We start from the raw sequence: 20,700 nt of genomic DNA on the forward strand, positions 1-20,700 counted from the left end.
GACCTGTGATTGCTTTGTTTGTTTGGTTGGTGGGTTTTGTTTTTTTGAATAGTCCTGGCTGTCATGAAACTTGCTCTGTTGACCAGGCTGGCCTCAAAGTCAGAGTTCCATCTGCCTCTGCCTCCTGAGTGCTAGAATTAAAGGTGTGTGCCACCACCACCACTGGCTAGCACTGGCTAGATTTTTTTGGGGGGGTCCGGTTTTTTTTGAGGGGTTTTGATCTCAATACAAGATCTTAGACTAGTAAGATTGTCAGCTCTATACCTCTGTTTCTGCATGTAATAGGGGGAAAACAGGGTTGGAAAGATGGCTCAGAGAGTAAAGTTGCTTGATGTAAACCTAATGCCATGAGTTTGATTTTCAGGACCCACATGCTGGAAGGAGAAAGCAAACTCTCACAACTAGTCCTCTGTCCTCCACACAAGTACATGCAAACACACACACACACACACACACACACACACATGCATATATACAAACATACAGAAATAAGTGTAGTTTTGTTGTTGTTACTGTTGTTTTGATTTTTAAGAGCAAGTCTTACTGTGTAGCTCTGGCTGTTTTAGAACTTGGTATGTAGAGAGGGCTGACCTTAATAGAGATCCACCTGCCTCGGCTTCCCAAGTGATAAAACTAAATGCATGTACCATCACACCCAGCTTCATTTTTTTTTTTAATTTAAAAAGAGGAAAATAACAAGCTGCACCTTATAGGGTCATTTAAAGAACTCAATGAGATAATTATACATTCAGTAAGGTTTCTGGCACAGAAGTGCTTATTAGACTGAGTATTAATTATTCAAGGTATGCATTCATCAGGTAAGTTATTGAAAGCTACTATGTTCCAGAAACAGGAATGCCAGGGTGAAGCCCAGCACTGTGTGGAGGTTTTAGGTAGCATTGTCAGCAGATTCTGCAGCATTCATGTTTTGTGAACTGAATTGACACTGTCTCTGTCCTCAAGTCTCTCTGGAGTAACAAACACACACACAACCGAAGAACTAATTATAAAGCAGCATGATGAAAGAGTGCCTGGGGAAGGCTCAGTCCCCTCCCTAGGCAGACTGAAGAATAAAGAGTAAGCATTAGCCCTTACAATTGTTCGCTAAGCCTCCACAGTAGCCTTGATCTCCAGGGCAGTATGGCCTGGGGATTTTTCCAGACCTTTCAGCATCCTCCTGCCTTCCAGTTCTTCAGCCATAATGCCTCTTTCTTGCTTAGGACCTGTGCTTTACTGTTCTCTCCATCTACAATGCTGTTCCCGGATGGCTACAAGGTCTGTGCCCATGATCCATTTGGGTCTATTCCCAAATGTCAGCTCCTTGCCTGGTCCCTGATTACCTCTCTCTTCCCCCTTCATTTTCTGTCTCTCTCACTCACACACATCTCATTGTCTGGCATGCATGGAATGCTTGTTTCCTGACTGTCTTCCCCTACTTGCCTCAGTTCTGTGAAGGTAGAACTTGCTTCCTAGCTCCCTGCTCTAACACAGTGCCTCAGGCATAACAATGCACCAATAAATATTTCCTAAATAGTGTACAAACCCTTTCACCTCTTTTTTAATCCACTTACAACCCAATGAGTCTGATTTATAGTCCATTCTACAGATGAGAAACCTGAGGCTCCCCAAAACTCTGACAAACATAGTCACTGGTTTATTGTTTATAGCCTTGTTTCTTTAAAAAAAAAAAAAAAAAAAAAAAAAAAAAGTAAAGTTACTATAGAAGATTTATGACATGGTCCAGGTCACACTGCTAGCAGAGGGGAGAAGCTGAACATGAGCTGGTATCTTCCAGCTCCCTCCACTGCCCTTTGCAATACACTACCATCCTGTGTACATAGTTGCCTTGTGTGGTGTGGTGCATTCAAGATGCTCAGAGAGAACTGGACATAGACAGGCTTGGTACCCTGGAGCCAGTGTGCCTGGGGAATGTCATGAAGTAAGAGACCTTATCATGTCCAAGAGATGAAATTCATAAGGAAAGGAAAGGAAAGGAAAGGAAAGGAAAGGAAAGGAAAGGAAAGGAAAGGAAAGGAAAGGCATCCTGGAGCTGGGATGAGATTCCAGCCCAGGCAGGTCTACTGGCTGCCTGGCAACTTTTGACTCTTGCTTGGGGTTGTCTCTTGACTGCTAGGCTGGGCTTGTCCCCACCTGCCCCCTGCACTCCTATGTTCTGTGCCCTTGCCAGTCTTCTGCCCCAGTCAGCGGAAGGCGCCGACAAGCCCTGTGGTCCTAGGCTTCAGCCTCCAGTCGGCCTCTAGCAGGCTCCCCCCAACCCCCCCAGTCAGGAAGTGCGGAAAGAGGAAGAGAGTCGCTGGGCAGGATGAGCGCACTGGGGGCTGGCCACAGCGCTGGGGGAGGCTGCGATGTGGCTGCAGCTCTGGGCCCCGCGAAGGCGAAGGTGCTGGGGACGAAAGAAGCCGAGCTGCCGGGGGCACTGAGGCAGATGTGGCGCTCTCGCTCCTGGGACGTGCCACAGATCCCTGCTGAGGTTCCCCAGACACAGTAGGTACAAGGGTGTCCTGGGATGGGCACAGAGACCTCCATTTCTCTACGAACTTTCTATCTGGTGTGGACGAATGGCAGAGGTGGGGATCACCCATCTATTTTCCAGTAGTTCCGCGGAGGGAAAGAGCTTTAGGAGCAATGCTGATGTTTCCAGGCTTTACATGGTACAGGGCTTCTCTCCAGGATAGGAGTTGAGAGAAAATGAACGCAGGGGTTGTCAGGAGCCAAGCCCTGGCAGGACTGTGATACTCAATGTGATGTGATGCTGAAGTTCCCCCAATCCAACCCAAGGCCTGTGTAAATTCAACAATGGGATCTTCAGCTGCCCCCAGCTTTTCCCACAGAGCTTGGTGATAACCATCCGAAGACTTCCTCAAAGAAAGCATATGTGCCCCCAGGAAGCCAGGGTCAGCCCATCTTCCTATCCATCCTGGTCCCCATTGCTGGCTGGATCTCTGAAATCCAGCTTCTCCAGGCCTACTGGAAATTCAATGTATAAGAGAGGGTGCTGGGCTTCTGGGTGTTGGCTGTTGCTCAGAATCACAGGCTTGTTCATGGGTCACAGCCCCCTAGCTTTGGCTATTTGTGGCAGGCTCAACCTGGAAAACAGTCTGCCAGAGCCTCAGAGGAGAGGGTGAAAGTGAAGGTAACACAGGATGTGGCTTTCTAGAACAGAGGGCAAACTGAAACAGCAGGTATTAGGGTGACATGATTTGGAGAGGAGGTAGACCAACGTGTCTGGCTTCCAGGCCTCCCTGACATAGCCCTGCAGTGTCTAGAGACCACCCGAGTTGTGGATCCCCAAACATGTGTGATGGTGTGTTTCTTGGTGACTTCTGGTTCCAATTGGTCTCGTTTCTGGAGGAGAATGTGTGTCAAACATGAAGAATGTATTTCTGGCTGTGTGTGTGAAAGAGAGATGAGGTCCTATAACCATTGCCCTATGAGATACCTGTGTCTAGGAGATAAGTATTTTGCTCAATATGGGTGTATAGAGATAGTAGTGTTGTCCTTGTGTACATTTGAATGTGCTGGGAGTGCATAGGTCATCCCTATCAAGGGGATGTTGGCCATTGTGCCGGGAAAAATTCCATACATTAGGAGTGGGTGAAGGACTGAAGCCATTGTGAGCAGCTGTGGAGGGATGACACTCAGGAATTCCGAAGTTCTTTGTGAGTGTGTGAAGGTCACTAAATGACTTTGGTGTCTTGAATGTGAGAGGAAAGTGTGAGTTGAGTAACGACTGAGGGAAATTAAATGTGAGGGGCGTGTCTGCTGTGTGCAGGGAGAGCTTTGTGTGACTTTTGTTGATGGGTGTGACATGGAGAGGCTAGGGGGTAAGAGTGGAGAGCGCCACGAGTGGCTGTGTGGGTGCGAGAGAGCAATATATAACCTGTGGATGCGGGTGACAGACGCCTTCGCGTGTGTATGCTTTGACTACGTAGGTTGTTTGGTGGAGGAGGACTAAACGGAGCACGAGATCATACATCTGGGAACAGCTTGAGCGGCACAGGCCAGGAAGTCAGTCCCATCTAGGCATGCTGGCCGCGCAGCTGGGGGTGGCACCTTCGTGAGTCCCGCCCCCAGGCCGCCTCGACGGGCTTGAGGCACGGCCTGAGGCCGGCAGAGGGCGCCTTAGGGCGAGTGCGGCTGTGAGGCCGAGGGGGCGTGCTCGGCGGCGGGCGGGCAGGCAGAGGCCCGGCCAGCTATGCGGGGTCCTGCGGCCGCGGCTGTCGGCACTTCCTGGAGCGGAGGCCGCTTCCCCGGCACCTGGGAGTGGGGCGCGGGGACGCGCAGCACAGGGCGGGCGGAGCGCGCGCTCGCCATGAGCTCGGCGGGCGGTGCGGAGCGGGCGTGCTGAGCCCCGGCCGCCGGCCCGGCATGGGCGTCTCCCGCGGGCCCACCGCCGGCCGGGGCTAGGGCCGGATGGAGCCGCGGGACCCCAGCCCCGAGGCCCGGAGCAGCGACTCGGAGTCGGCCTCCGCCTCGTCCAGCGGCTCCGAGCGCGACGCGGGTCCCGAGCCGGACAAGGCGCCGCGGCGCCTGACCAAGAGGCGCTTCCCGGGGCTGCGGCTCTTCGGGCACAGGTGAGCGGGGCGGCGGCGGGACGAGCTGTCCCGGCGCGGGGCGCGGGTATCCAAGTACCCGGCACAGTCGGTCCGGGTGGTGCGCGAGCTGGCACCGGCTGTGTCGTGTGCTTCGTCCTCAGTGCCATGATAGTGTCAGTTCCTTACCTTCCCGCAGGGAGACAGACTGACACCAGCATCCAGGGACCCTATGCCTGGTCACCACTCCTTTCTTGACAGTCTTCCCGAGCCTCTTTTTTACCAGCGCGGTGGGGGCGGTCACATCGCCCTTCGTGCTTCTCTCGTACCTATCTGCCAACTACCACTCACTGCTTGGCATCTGCTGATTGTGGTCATTGTGATTTGCCATAGCACATGTCTGTCCCCAGGTAACTGATTAAATTACACAATGTTTTAAACTTCTTGGGACCGTTGGTGCCTAGCGTTTTGCTCTACTCTCTTAAATGGCATGAAAATGCTCCCTTCTCCCTTTGTTAGGCAGTCTTCACCTCTTCCCATACCTTCCAACTCTTGCTTTGGAAAGGGACAAAGTGGGCTGTAGTTTTGAGTCAGGGTTGGCTGTTCAAGCTTTATCTTGCCCCCTCCCCAAGCACTCCAACTATCACCATATTGTACCTGTGACAGAGCTTTGAACGCGACCATGTAGAGAAACTGGGGGGAGGGTTAGGACTGAGTACAGGCAGTTCATGGCATGTGTGCTCACCTATACCTACCAGAAAAGCATTGGTGTTAGGTACCACCCAGGAGTATCCCACCTGATCTCCTTTCCGACCTTCCGAATTTCTTTGGTGGCTGAAGAGCTTGCAACCAATCAACTAAGGACCCCAGTGAGTTAGCCGATTGGACTCTGACCTCTTGGACTCTGCCCAGGACCTCCCTCTTACTTTCTGTGGCTGGTTTTTAGGCTTTGCTGCATTTGGCCCCTTCTGAGCTTTGCCTGAGCCCTTTCCAGGGTATATTTACCTACTAATAACCTATGCGGTTTTCCTCTATTGTGGGGGTGGTGTGCCTGTGGTGCTGATCTATGCCCTCTGCCTGGCTTTCCCTAGCCAAGGCCCTGCTCTTTGCACCTGCAGTATGTTGCTGAGCATGCACCATACACAAGAGATCTGGACCCTTGCACTGGCAGATGGAACTCGGTGGGCTTTTGTGAAGTCACTCAGGCTTCGATATCACATAAGACAGGAAGACAGGGCAGGCAGTAAAGCTTCCAATACTTCTGTCTTGTCACCCACAGCCCTGCAAGATCAGAGAAGTTTACACCCAGCTCTGCAGGATGTAGCCTCCAGTGTTCACAGGCTCCTGGGGGTGCGGGGGGGGAGAGGGGGGGCTCTGAAGGCTTCCTGTTGCTGCCCTTAGGGCACCAAGCATTGAGTGCTTCTGACCTGTGGCTGTGCCTATTTTGAAGAGCATACAGGCTTATAGATGCAGGGATGAGCCTTGAACACATTCAACAAGAAGAGCAAGCAAGTGATAAGTGCCTTTATATAATTCTCTAAAATACACAGGGTAGGTTCTATTTTTCCATTTTTTAGAGGTGAAATCAATACAGTATCAGAGAGGGAGCCATTTCCCAGAATCACACAGCACATAAAAGGCCAAGACAGACAGCATTTGCACTCAGGATGGTCTGATTCCAGAATCCACATTCTATACCGGGATCTCAAACACACCACAGAGGCCCAAGAGAGCTTTAAGATGCTCAGATTCTTAGATCTTACCATTGGCATGTCTGGCTTTTTGGCTCTAGAAGTGAGCCTGGGCGTTTTTCTAGAGCACACAACTGGAGAGGCGCAGGGTCACAGCACCCTGGGATGGGAAGTGATCTTCTAGGATGCTTATTGAGAAGAAAATCAGACCGCCTCTAGAGACATGGATGCAGTGGCTTGTGCTTTGGAGCCTGCACCAGGGCATCAGTGCTCTTAAAAAAAGAAGACACTAGGAGGTCATAATGGGGGAAAGGGCTCCTCTGGCAGGCAGGGTGTTCAGGATCTGTGCCCAGTGGGGCTGGCCTCTTTTCACTTCACTTGATGGCTAGGTGACAGGAGGAGTAGGCATTTGGATTAGTGCCATTGCTCTAGGTTCTGTTCTTTTAACTAATACTGCTCATGTAGTTCTGTCATCTTTGTTGGCTGCTGATAAGTCTAAAGTGCCCCAGATAAAACCATCCCTCCATCTTTTCACAGGCTGCATGCTCATTTATAGCCCAGCTCTTGTTTCTTCTCGGACATTCAACCTCTGCATTTTACCACACTGCTTCTGCTACCCCACTCTACACCTTAAACCTTGGGGCTGATGGTACTCATAACTGAATGGGTCAGAAGACAGGGTCACAGATGACAGCCAGATGAGTGGTGACTGCTGAAGCAATGTTGAAATCTGTATTTGGACATTGACTCACTTGCGAAGTCCATGAATACTTAGCAGTGTGATGGCGGTGGGTGGGCAGCACATGTGTGCTACTTGTGGTCAAGTCAGGAAGAACAGTGTCTGGTGTCTTCCTTCAAGCCTACTCCTGCCCCATACAGTTGGCATCACTGGGTGGGGGTCTGGGGAACAGGTTGCCATCTCCCTTCTTTTAGTCCAGTGAGACACGGAGCTGAGCTATGACTTCCTCAGCTTATAGGTTCTTCCCACCTCCAACTCCATCCCACTCCACTTCATGCTGAGAACTGTCAGCCCCCTCTCAGAGGAGGAGGGGCTCTGCTGTAACCCAGGTCATCTGGCTGTTCTCCACCCTGAGTGGAACTGGTGGCATCTTTACATTCAGTTTCTCTGAACCTCAGGGTTGGTTAGTGTCTAGTGAGAGGACAGTTTACCAGAACCAGCCCAGGGTCCAAGGAGAGGGAACGACTCACCCTCTGGCCTTTTGCCATCAGCTTGGTCCTAGGCAGGTCACTTAGCTTGTCGATTAGCTGGTTTGGCACCCCAGGGGCATCAGAAATTACCTGGCACCACACACATTTCAACAGAAGGAGCTTTGGCCGTCCAAGCCCCTGGGAGCCAGAGCGTCTGTTCTGCCTTCCCTGCCCTTCATTAGTCTCAAAGTCATAAGCTCCCAGAGGGCAGGGGACACCTGTGGAGCAAGTTTGACACAATAGGTTTCATTTAGAGGCCAGGCCACATGGGGCCTGTGAGCATAGTCCTGAAGACAAGGCTGGCAGAGGTGTCCGCAGCATGAGCAGAGACAGCCCGTTGGGGTGGTTTTGCAATGAATGGAGAGACACACTGAGGGATGCCTCTCTTTCAGAGGTGAGAACCCCTGTCTGTGGCGCCAGGATGTCTGGGGGCAAAAGGAACCTCTCTGACTGAATCAATTGTCTTGCTTAGACTAATGCTGGGAACAGTCCAGGTGGCTGTAGAAACCCTGGGTTCTCGCCAGCTTGGGGAAGGAGGGACCTCAGTGCCTCAGCTGGGAGCACCCTGCTGTTTGCTCCCCATTCATCCATGTGCTCAGGTATGGTGCTGGCTCCTGTTGGAAAAAGAAGGATGAATTTTCCTGGTTCCTGTCTACTGCCACATGGACCAGGTTCTGGCTTGCTGGGCAGGGGAGGGAATGGACAGTGTCTGTCATTTTGTCACCATGGCAAAAGTCAAATCTCAGCATGTGGACTGACCAGGATTTGTACTTACTATGAGACAGTATGAGAGAAGGTATCCTTCCAGTCAAGAACAGAGGAAGGACTCTGATCCCTGAGCAGAGAAAGCCTAGGCATGGGAGCTGAGGCTGGGCATGGGAGCAACAGCCAGCCCTCATCTTCCTGGAAGCCTTTCCAGAATTCTCCATGTTCCCCAAGACAGAGGGGAGAAGATTGATGGGCAGGTCGGCTAGCTTTGAAGCGTGTGCTGAGCTGGTCTCTTCATTTGCCTTAGAGGGCCAAAGGGCTTCAAGGTCCTTGAGCTGCCCCAGGAAACTGCCCTGCAAAATCTGTGACAACAGCAGGGGACCAAGACTGCTGTGGGGAAGGACAGTAGGCCAGGAAAGTTTCCTTCTGCCAGGCCACTTGCACCTACTGTGGGTGGACCCATATACCTGCTGGTGAATTACCCAAAGACTCCAGCTGCCAGACTGAAGCCAGTAATGAGGGGTGTGTATTTCCATATCACGGGGCTCCACCCTTCTCTGTCCCTGAAGGTTGAGGCCCAGTGAAGTAGCTGTGACTCAGCTAAGGTCTCACAGCCAGCCAGGGCCATGTTCATTTGTGTCACATCAGGATCTCAAGGCCTACCTGCTTTCCAAGACCCTCACCCAGCCCTCCCAACATGCCTCCCACCCCCTCCCCACCCTCTGTCAGCTTAGGGAGGGGACCCTGTCTGTGTTCTGGAAGGTGAACTACTACACTTGCTTCTAGGCCAGTGGCTTTCAATCTGTGGGATTGAATAACCCTTTCACGGGGGTCGATTCAGACCATAGGAAAACACAGATATTTATGTTATGATTCATCACAGTAGCAAAATTACAGTTATGAGGTAGCAATGGAAATAATTTTATGGTTAGGGGTCACCACAATATGGGGAACTACATTAAAGGGTTACAGCATTGGGAAGGTTGAGAACCACTGCTCTAGGCTCACAGTTCCCCTCCCTGGAGTCATTCCTGGTGCTACTGTCTCAGTCACTACTACCGCTGTGTTTCATGTGAGGCCCCTGCAAGCCCTTAGAGTGTCAACATCTCATCGGGGCTATAGTGTGGTCTCCTATCCTCTTGGCTCTCAGCCCAGAGCCTGGCTGGCACTCATGTCCAGGTGGGAAAGGCTAGGCCAGAACCTAGACCAAATGTCTGATGCCTTACCCTTACCCTTGCCCTTGCCTTAGCTTGGGGCACATGAGAGCAGGTGTTTGACATCTAGAGCTGTGTTCCGCAGGAAGGAGGGTGGATGAGAGAACACTCATGCTTTCCCTCCCCACTCACCTGTGTCCGGGTGAATGACACCCAGATCATCTTTCTTCTGGCCATTAACAGGTGCCATAGGCTTATAAGCCCTCTGATTTCATAGACCAACTCAACAGTGACCTAAGTGATTTTGCTTCCATCTTTATAGAAGAATAAGACCAAGGCTCAGAAAGGTCATGAAGTTCACCCTGGACCTCAGCCCAAAGCCTTTGCACAGTACCTGACTACCCTTCCCTTTGTGTACACTGCAGAGCCTCAGAGGCCTTAGATACTCTGTGGGTTGGTGAGAGATTTGTACCTCACAGGGGAGTTGCCATAAACTCATGAGGTTCTGTGACCCTTAGGGCCCCTGCTAGGTGCAGGCTAGCTGTAAAGATACTAGGTAGGCAGCCTGAGCCTGAAAAACAGCCAACATGGTGCTTGATGGCTGGACCTGGAGAAAAGGGGTACATTTGTGATTTTTTTATTAGGTGTCAGGGGAAAAATATTCAGAAGATGGGTTCAGAGGACCCTTTGATAGCCTGGGTTCAGTGAGTGGCCTGAGAAAGAGAATGGACCCCCACTTGTACCCAGCGCCCCTCTCCCTCTACTTGCAGAGAGCTGCTCCCCTTCCTTTCTGGCAGAGTGCCAGTTTGGAGCTCCCACAGAGAGGCCTCTCCCCTGCCAGGGCTGAACACCATCATAGCACATGCCAAAATAGCTGTCTGGGAGCCTGGGCCTGCACCACCCACGCTCCAGCATCTTGCGGGTTAACAGCTTGCCTGTCTCTCCACCCCCCTTCTCTAGCTTGCTGACATTTTACAGAGAGAGCCGGGGGTGGTTGTGAAAGGGGGCAAGTTGGTTCCTGCTCCCTAGCCCACATAAGACAACCCACTGATACAGCCTGCTTGCTGCCCACCTACCTCTGGAAGGCATCCCATAGGAGAGCCGTACCGTCTGACCTGCTGGGAAAACAAAGCTGAGGTCTGCCTGTTATGCCACAGTATGAGTGACACATTGTTGAAACCAGGCAGGGGAGACCCAAGACAACACTGGGCAGCTGGCCACCCTCTCACAGCCTGTTTTAGTTTGGGGGGGGGGTTGGGGAATGAAGATGGGGATTGAGACAAGGTCTCACTCTATAGCCCAAACCTGTCTTGAACCCATGGCAATCCTCCTGCTGTAGCTCTTGAGTGTTGAGATTAGAGATGTGAGCTCCCACACCCAACTCCTCTGGAAATCTCTTAAAGAGACTAAGACTGGTCTCAGCTGGTGCTAGGGTTTGTAAACAGGCCCTTGTGTTCACACAGTGGACACTTTACCAACTGAGTCATCTCTCCAGACTCTGTTTGGCTTTAACTTTGATTTGAATGGTGTGCCTTAGTTGGGCATAGTGTTACATGAATGTAGTCTTCGTCTTAGCACTTTGGAGGCTGGGGCAGGAGGATACAGAGTTTGAGGTCAGTCTGGGATGCATAATGAGTTCTAGGTATATAGCCAGACCATGTCTCAAAAAAAAAAAAGGGGGAAAAATATAATATTGTGGGAATGTTGGTTTGTTTTGTTTTGCTTTGTTTTGTTGTGAACCTCTGCTCTTAGCCTCCCAAGTGCCTAAGTATGAGCTGAACATTTTTAGTTTTTTACCATTGCTTGCAGTCACCAGAGATTGCTTCTATGTGTGGCTCCCTGAGTGTCCCTCTCTACCAGTGTTCTGGCCCTGGCCCAAGTGCCTTGGCTTAGATAGATGTTACCAAATTGTCTTGCCAAGCAGTAACCCTGATTTTTAGGCCTCTGGAGGTATTTCCTTTCTTGAAAGGCCCATTAAACTGAGGAAATATTTACCATAAACACTTCTCTTTCTAGCCCACAGCAATCCCTAGAGTCTCTGGAGCCCCAGTTACCAGATGTGGAGACTGAGGCTCAGACAGGTAAAGCACTTTAGCCTGAGGGGGTGGAGCTGGCCAGAAGCAGAACTGCAAACCTTTGACATTACAGTAGAGGCTTCTTTCTAGGCTAGGAGCCATTGCCCACTCCCTGTTCTCCATGGCTTTCCTTGTGAAGCCCCAGATAGAGGGGCTGGGACCCACAAAGTCACAAGGTGAAGGTGGTCAGTGAGATGGGGAGGGCTGTGTTGGATATTTTGGACTGGGCCAGAGGGTTCAGAGGTGGTGAGAGATTAAATTTTGAGTGTAACTAGGGGGTCCATCTTCAAGCAGATGGGGAATTGGAATTCTGCAGACGCTGGGGAAAGCAATGGGCACAGGTTCAGCTAAGGAGCCCCATTGGGAGAGCTGCTGTTAGGAATCAGTCTCAGGGCTCCCTGTAAAACAAAAGCTTTGTCTACCCAGGGCCTCCGGAGGAGCTGGGCAGTCAGCCTGAAGCCATTTGTTGTCAGACTGACCAAAGCTCAGGAGGGACCATTCAGACCATGCCCAACACTTGGGGATTACTAGTGATACAAGGCCTCAAGATCTGTAGTCTCATGGGGGATGTAGCCTAGCAGGTCAACACTGCTGGCCCAAAAACCCAGGAGAGGGTCTGAGTGTGGGAGCAGCTAACCCGCTCCTCTGGGAGATGGTCCTAGGGAACACTTTCTGGCAGACCCAGTGTCTAAGCCAACTCTTAAAGGTGAGAAGGAAAAACAGAGCTTGAGTTCACCATGCAGAGGGGGACCCGGTTTCTATTATAGAGACTCCCATTATATAGGTGCCAACCATAGAGGAATTTGTGTGCCAGAAGCAATGGAAAGTGGCAAACATGGCAACTATAGGTCTTGGGCAAGCCACTGAACTCCATTGTACCTTACTCCCTCATCTGTAGTATGAGGATAGACAATGGAGATGATAGTGCCAACAATTAATTCAATCAGCATTAATAGGGCAGTATTTGCCTAACCTGGTATGGTAGTCATTGCCAGTAATCCCCAGCACTTGGGAGGTAGAGGCAGAAGGATCAGAAGTTCGAGGTCATCCTGTGCTACATGTGACATTGCCTCAAATAAATAAATCATCAATGGCCAAGTGAAATATGTATTTGTTAAACATATAAATAGGAAATGGGCTGGAGAGATGGCTCAGAGGTTAAAAGTGCTTGTTCCCAAATTAGTGACCTGAGTTTGAGCCTCAGAACACACGGCAGGAGAGATTGAACTCTTGAAAGTTGTTCTCTGATCTTTACATGTGCATTATAGCATGATGATGCATGTATACTTACACACATTCATGTGAGGGTTTGTGTGTGCTCACACACACAAAGTACATGTTAACTCTTTTTCAAAGGGAAGGAAATAAGAGGGAAAGCTGTTGGTTGCAGGCCCAGGTGCTGTCATTTGTCAGTGGGGAGCAGTCATGCATAAGTGAGTGCTTCCAAATGATTGGGGGGGGGGGCACAGGACTGAAGAGGAAACGCTAAAGGAACCAGTTGGCCAGTCATTACTACTTCTCAGGAGTCCAGCAGAACCAGACCCTGAGGTGAGTGTTCCCTCACAACACGAAGGAAGAAGCTGGGGACATTTCATCAAGGAATTCATTCAGGGCCTGGCCTAGCCCCCAAGCATCTGGGCACCCCCCCCCCACTGTCTCTGTTTATAAGGAAAGCCACAGAGAATGTGGAGTAATCAGTGGCTTCCCAACCCTGAAAGGGGCCTCCAGGTGTCACCAGATCTGAATCTCCCAAAGAGGAGAGGAAGGTGGCCACCAAAACAAAGACCCATTGCTATTCTCTTAGTACAAACAAAGAGAAGTGGCCTGGGCCTGTGGCCAGCCCTTGGTGGAGTACCCAGGAGGAAGCGCTTCCCATCCCTGAAGACTCTGAGCCCTCCCCCCACGGAATTCCCTATTCCTTCCTCCTGAGCCGATCCACAGTAAACATAGCTCCCTGCCAGCCCTGTGCTGTGCTGGACATACCACACCCAGATATACTCATTGAGCCCCGGCCCCCAGGAGCTGGTTGCCTCGTGGAAGAATAAGGCATAGGGACCTGAGAAAAATAAGCCATTCAGGGTTTCTGTGGTGAAAGAACCAGATGGGTGGTCAACTGGAGTGAGCGATTGTCTGGGCAGCTGTGAGCAGGTGGACTCTAGGTGACAAGTGAGGAGGGGAGAAGGGAGGTCAGTGTTTCAGGCAGCAAGTTCGCCAGGTGTAGGGATACAGCACTGAGGCAGATAGGAAGTATGCAAGCCAGTAAGGCCCCTACTGTGTGTCTACTCAGGTTTCTCTAGAAAAGAGTTGAGAGAATTGGGCTGGGGAGACTGCTCAGTTGGTAGAAATCTTACCTAACATGCCTAAGCTCTAAATTTGATTCACAGCACTCATAAGGTGGCCACATAGAGATTTGAGGACTGTCTGAACTATGTGAGACCGAGAGGGGGGGGGGGAATTAGTAATTTTAAATGCTAGATGCTGCAATGTAGCATTGAGGAAGCCAAGACCGGAGAACGATGTTAAAGACCAGCCTGAGACCCTTGTGTGTATGTGTGTGTGTGTTTAATATTTTTGTGTGATGAAATGGAGTTTACCTAAGTTTTGTTGCCAGCTAAACTATAATGTGCTAAAACTCTTAGCTAAGTCCAGGCTGTGCTGTTAGTGGTTTGGTTGTTCCATTTTTTTTTTTTTGAGCCTAGATCTCTACATAGCCTGGACTGTTCTGGAACTCATTCTGTAGACCATGCTGGTCTAAACCTCTGAGAGCTTTGCCTGCCTCTGCTTCCTGAGTGCTGGGATTAAAGGTGTGGGCCTCTACACCCAGCTTGCTAGTGGCATCCTTTGTACTGAGCACCTGATAACCTGATAGAATAACTAGTCAGACTCCAGGTGTCTGCAAGACACCTTCCCACATATGAACGAGGTGAGCCTGCACTTCAAAAACAGTATCTACATTTGTGACCAACAAGAAACTCTTGTTTGAGCAGGACTCAGAATTCTGGAAACTTTGTATCTACCTTCCGATGGAGGGAGGGGCTTCCTAGGACAGGAAACTGTAGAGAGCAATGAAGACAGCGAAGGTGATGTTCTTTTGATGTTCTATGAGGAAATGTGTCAACCTTTGGAAGGTCTGCATAGCTCACTACCACAGTATCCACTGACCTACACTTGCTGTTACAAAATGCTGTCTAAAGCTGGATAGTGGTTTTGCATGCCTATAATCCCAGCATTTGGGAGGCCAGGCAGGTGGATCTATGTGAATTTGAGGCCAGCCTGGTCTACTGGACAGGCTCCAATGATACAGAGAAACTCTGTCTCGAAAAATGCATTACAGCCCTGTGGCAGTGCAAGTTTGTGTCCTTATCTGTTCAAGAGGCTGAAGAGGGGTGTTCACCTGAACTCAGGAGTGCCAGACTAGTCAGAGATACTTAATAAGACCCCTATCTCAAAGACAGGCAACCCCTCACCCCCACCTCACCCCCTGAAAAAGAAAAACAAAACCTTGTAAGATAAAACTTCAGGTTCAGCAGGGTGGTGGTGATGCACACCTTTAATCTCAGCACATGGGAGGCAGAGGCAGGCGGATCTCTTAGACTGAGATCAGCCTTGGTCTACAGAGAGAGTTCCAGGATAGCCAGCTACACAGAGAAGCTCTTTCTGGGGGAAAAAAAAAAAAAAAGGAAAAGGAAAAAAGAAAAGAAAGAAATACCACTTGTCCTAGTTTCAAGTGATACCATAAAAGAAGCTTGGTGTGCTCTCCATCCCTTTTCTAACTCCACATGGCAAGGTGAGGTACATTCCCTCATGCTCCTCCACCAGAATAACCCCTGACAACTTGTGCAGGGGTGAACAGTTCATAGGAACCAGTGCTGCTAGAAAATCAGACATTAGGGGTGCAGAAACATAAAATGAGCCAGCAAGATGGCTCATCAAGTAAAGCACTTGCTTCTAAGTTGGCCTGTTGAATTTGGCCACCAGGATTCACATAGAGCAAAATGATAACTGGCTCTATTGTCCTCTGACTTACACATATACTGTGTGGGACTCGAAAATATACACATAACAAATATATTTTTTAAAGTTAAACAATGCCTTTTCACTGATGTTTATTGTGTTTTATGTAATATTGTTTGTCCTCCCTCCTCTTCCTCCTTTCCTTCCTTCCTTCCTTCCTTCCTTTCCCAGAGACAGGGTCTTAGTATATAGTCCTTGCTGGCCTGGAACTCACTATGTAGACCTTGAACTCAGAGATCTACCTATCTCTGCCTCCTGAGTGATTAGTGTTCTCAGGATTATTTTATGTTGTATTTGGTTAAATGTTAGGAGCTATTACCAGCTCCCCAGACAAAATTCTTTTAGGAGCTTTAGTTAATTCTCTTTTTAAGAGTAGAAAGTGGTTCTGGAATCAGGAAGTTTGATAGCTGCCATTCCCTAGTGAGCATGGCAGGAACATGAGCTGGGGGAGGTAGGTGTTGGCATACCAGGTTGTGACACCAGCTGATCCCTTCTAAATATTCTCTAGCTGGCATGGACCCAGGCATAGAAAGACTCCTAGCCCCTTTGACAGAGCCAGAAGAGCCAGGCTCCGGAGGCCCAGCTTAGTTACTCCCAAGACAGGAGTCACAGGCTCCCGGGAGCCTGAGGTGACCATCTGTTCATCAGGGACAGTAAGCCTCCCGCACAGGGGAATTACCAGCCTCCTGGCTAATAATGCTGGTGAGAAAAGACTGTCTAAGTTGTGAAACACTCCATAGATAATTATTTTGTGGTTGTTTTGTCTGGAACCAGTATGCTTAGTTGCCCCAAACCCCATAAAACCTGTCCCATGGACATAGGACAGTAAGTGATTGTCCCCCTTTCCTTAAAAGGGACACCACCCCCACCCTTATCCAGACACAGTATGGGCTAACCTGTTACTGGGGAGAGTGTATTGAGTGTCACTCAGCCTAGAGAGGGACTTGAGGAAGAGGTGCCAGGGAAGCCAGGCTCCTGTGCGCCGCTCACCCACCCACCCACCGCCTGCTGCCTGCCTGCTGTAGGGCCAGGAGCCACCACTGGGAGAGGAAGTGCAGTCGGTTACCAATTGGTCTATTTTCATAACGGCTGTCTGTCTCCGGCTTGGGGGAGGAGGGTGGTGAGGGGGAGGGGGCAGACGAGCAGCCACTGCAGCTAGCTCTCCAAACTAGGACTTGCTCAGTAGAGTCCGGCAGCCAGAGCAAACTGGAGAAAGAGCCGAGGCGCCTGGGACCCCAGCCCCCACCTGCTTGTCCATCTCTTGCCTGCTGCCTTGACTTCCAGATCAGGTCAAAGAGGGACTCCCTCTCTTCCTTACCTCCTGCTCCCCCCTATGACCGTCCGGGTGGATTTTGGGAGGATAGCTCAGAGTAGGCCCAGGTACCACCATCCCTAGATGAGGGCCTCCCCTGCCAGCCCTACCCCCATCTGTTGGAAAAGGAACAGAGCCTGGAGGACCCACCAGGTCTGGGCAGAATCTGAAATGGCTGATTGGCTGTGGAGCCACACTCATATCCTCCAGTCCTGTTCTCTTGTGTGTTGTCCTTGTTTGTTTGGGCAGTCTCTTTAGTGAGGAGACCTGGTAGAGTCAGCACCCTGCCTAACCAGCTCAGGCCAGCCTTTTCTCTTCTCCCTTAACCTGGGGTTGTAGGAGCCCAGCAACCAGGGCTGGCTTCTGGCAAGCAGTCCCTCTGACCCAGGCAGGTCCTCATTCCGGGACAGGTTCCCTACCCCAGGCCCAGCCTTCATGGAACAGAGGTCTGTAGGACCCTTCCCTTAGCATGATGTAGCCACTGTGGCAGGACCCATCTGGTGTCCTGTGCAGGTTCCTCTGGAGGTAGAGGATTCCCCGAGGACCAGCCTATTGCCAAGTGCAGAGGGTACTCCCCAGGAGGAGCAGACACCTAGGTGCGTGTTGTTCCTCATGTGGTGAGTGGTGTCCACACTGGGTACTCTTGCTTCCTTTCCTGGGTTCCCACCCCCGCTATGGGCAGAGACAAACCTCAGGAGGTGGCACGACCATAGGCCCTGGGGTTCTTCCATGTTCTAGGTCTGCCAAATGGTATCGGGTACTTTATGTGCTTCATTGCAACAGGATGTCCCTTATGCGCCTTTGGAATTGGGAGGTGTGACCCTGTCTTGCACATGGGAAAGTAGATTTGGAATGGCTAGTTGATCTGCTGAAGGGCATGGTGATAGATACTAGGTCCTAAAGTGGTTGCCTATTTATTTATTTACAGACATGTTTCATGTAGCCCAGGCAGACATTGAGCTTGCTGTGTAGTCTGCCTCTGCCTCTGCCTCCCAGGTGCAGGGGATTACAAGTTCACACCATTATACCAGGTTTTCATAAGTGCTTGTTTTTCTCATTTGTAGCTGGCATCAGTTGTGAGATAGTCTGGCTAGGAGGCCACCACCCCTTCTTAGCTGATAGCTAACAAAGTGCCAGGGTCCGTTAATGGGTGACTGCGTTAGCTCTACTGCTGCAGGTCTGCTATCAAGGGCACATGGCCTGACACTGCCGTGCCTGTCTCGACCATGGCATCCCTCGCTGTCCTGTCCACCCTGACCCATCAGGATCCTGGAGATCAATGGGACCCTGTGCACCATTTTTACATTGTCCTCCTAGAGTGTGACTAGCTGCTCCAGACAAGACCAAGAAGCCTAGGGGCAACCATTTTGCTGTGCTATTGGTGTGAGAATCTTCTGGGGCTTCCCCCCATGACCTTTACATGTACTGTGTGGTGTGTGGAAGTGACAGGGAAAGAGGGGAGCAGTCCATTCAGAGCTGAACCACGGGAGAACTCCAGTCCCAAACAGGGCTTCTTTAATCAGTGGAGACAGGGTCACACTGTGTAGCCCTGGCTGCCTTGGAACTTGGAACTTGCTTTGTTGACAGGGTGGCCTCAAACCCACAGAGATCTGCCTGACACTGCTTCTGAAGTGCTGGGATTAAAGGCGTGTGCCACTGTGCTGGGTTTTATTATTATTATTATCACTATTTCTTTTTAAGACAATTAGTTATACACTGTAGCCCAGGCTGGCTTCAAACTTACAGCAATCTCCCTGTCTCAGCCTCCCACATGCTGGGATAATAGGTAGGATCTGCCAGGCCCAGTCCAGGCTGGGCCTCTAATTAGACCCTGAAGTAGCCTCTGCAGAGATAGCAAGTGTAGTCAGGCAATCTTTGGCCAGTAGACCAAATTTCCTATAGAGATGAGATGAACAGGAAGCATGGGACCAGCAGGAGGGGGCCGTGGGAACCCAGTGGTGTTCGGGGATGATAGTGTGTGGCAGGAGAGCTTGTCCTGAGATGTCAAACAATCTTAACAGTCTTCTTAGGCAAACAGGGAAACTGAGGCCGAGGGTACATGGTCTTAATGCACTGGCTTGACCTTGTGCTGCACTGGGAGGCAGCACCCCAGGGCAGCCGAGGAAACGTTTGTTACAAGCACCTGGCAGCAGTGTGGGTTCTATAGTTGTGCGTGTAAGCTGCCATATGTCCTAACAAGAGCTGCTTCCTTCTTGTCTTGTCATGCAGGTCTGGACAGTAGGGAGGCCTAGCCTTTACCACTGCCCAGAGTGTGTGGCAGCACCTCCCCCACACCCACTGTGGCCTTTTGTTTTCTGGGTGACAGTAACATCAGGCGGTGTGATGTGTGTCCGGGTGACTAATCTCCTCCAGGCTGGGCAGCTGTCACAGTGTGGTCTGAGCAGAGTGATGGGGAAAGCTGACACCCTAGGGGAGACCTGGCAAGCGAGGGCCCTGGCAGCAGCAGGCAGCTAGACCTGCAAGTTTCTCTTCCTGGGATAGAAAGCAGACCCTAACTCAAGTAGCCCTGGGCACAGGACCTGGACTTTGCTGCTGGCTGGCTGTGTAACTCTGGGCATGCATGCTCTTACCACTATGAACCTCATCCTTATCTGTGTAATAAAGCTGTTGGTCCTGCCTCCCTCAGAGGCTATGGTAGGATCAGTGAGATGGTAGAGGGCTTACCCCAGGCCTGACACAGGGTAGGTGCTGGGTAAATAGGATGGGTGTTAATATTATGGGCCCTTTCTCTAAACCATCTCTCCTCTATCCTGGGGTCCAAGAGGACCTTGTACTATACCCATCCCTGGGGACAGGTCCAGGGTCCAACATCTGCTCTATACTGTCTGCTGTGGGCTTAGTGTATACTACTCTTTTGTGCCTTAGTTTCCTCTTCAGGCACTGTGTGTGTGTGTACACATAGTGGACTCAATAAATGTTAGCTGGATGACCCTGACCCTGACTTTGGGAAAAAACTAGCTCTCTTCTCCCAGTGTTTCTGGAACTCACATCCTGTTCAGTCTCAATGTTGTTTTTCCTAGCACAGCTACCTCCCTGCTCGCTGATTGCAGGAGCTCTGTTTCCTGGGCCCACTTCCTTCTCTGTCACACCCTATACCAACCCTGAAGCTACCTACCCAAGACCCATGGCAAGGATAGATGGAGGCTTGAGATCAGGTGCTACATAGTCAGGTGGGACTAACACTCCCAGACTATCCTTTCTCTTGCATGTTGATGGTTAAGGGTACCTCGTCCCTGCTCTGGGCTTTAGCTAGGCCCTCAGCGGGCAGAAACTGTCTGCCATCCTAGCAGTACTGGTTTATGGTGTGATTTGTTCCATGGCTGTGACTTGGAGCTATCAACCTCAGCTGACTGGGGGCTTCCTGCCAGTCCTCAAATGTAGAAGAGATGTGAGTAGAGGAAGCTGATCCCAGTAGCCTGGGAAGGAGGAAAGATAGAACAGGGGAGCAGGTAAAAGGGAGGACCTCTGGAGAGCTTACATGGCCTGGTATACACCAAGGGTGGAGACCAAGGCCCCTGCCCTCCCTGCAGGGGGCAGATGGGTCACCTCAAGATTAGAATTATGAGCTGAGGCTTCAAGCTTTGGAGTCTAGGGGACAGTGTGGTGCACTGGCCCCTCCACAGGAAGGTGTAAGGAGTTTTCAGGCATCACACCTTGGGATATCCATACTCTGCTCATCAGAAAGGAGAATGATGATAAGACATGGCCACTCAGTACTAGGAAGTTCTTAGAGCTGTGTACACATAGCATCCAGAATTTAGAAGGATTTTCATTTAACCTAAGCCTCTTACTTCATCTCCAAGACAAGAGCACTTTCTTGGGTGGGTGGGTGGGTGGGTGTGCCTTTCCAACTCTCTAAAGCTTGGTTTCCCAGTGTCTGAACCCTGGTTGGGACTGAGTATAGAGATCCTATCAGGACTGGGGTCCTTTGTTTGTTTGTTTTTGTTTGCTTAGTTGCACTGT

At 50.7% G+C, this 20,700-nt stretch overlaps 1 protein-coding gene across 5 annotated transcripts in view; it reads left to right on the forward strand.

Moving 5' to 3' along the window:
• Dgkz (diacylglycerol kinase zeta) overlaps positions 1 to 20,700 on the forward strand; it is a 40,760-nt gene that overhangs the window by 7,080 nt on the left and 12,980 nt on the right. For 2 of the 5 annotated variants that reach the window (XM_051184170.1, XM_051184171.1), the window contains exon 1: positions 4,179 to 4,595. The exons of 2 other annotated variants lie outside the window; for them this stretch is intronic. In XM_051184170.1, coding sequence (XP_051040127.1) covers positions 4,435 to 4,595 — 161 coding nt within the window. In that variant the 5' untranslated portion in view covers positions 4,179 to 4,434. Of the gene's footprint in view, positions 1 to 2,308; positions 2,506 to 4,178; positions 4,596 to 20,700 lie in introns of those variants that run through there. One more of the 5 variants, XM_051184169.1, reaches the window with a different exon arrangement.

This window comes from Phodopus roborovskii, unplaced genomic scaffold, assembly GCF_943737965.1.
Source record: "Phodopus roborovskii unplaced genomic scaffold, PHOROB, whole genome shotgun sequence".
NCBI classification, from domain to species: domain Eukaryota; kingdom Metazoa; phylum Chordata; class Mammalia; order Rodentia; family Cricetidae; genus Phodopus; species Phodopus roborovskii.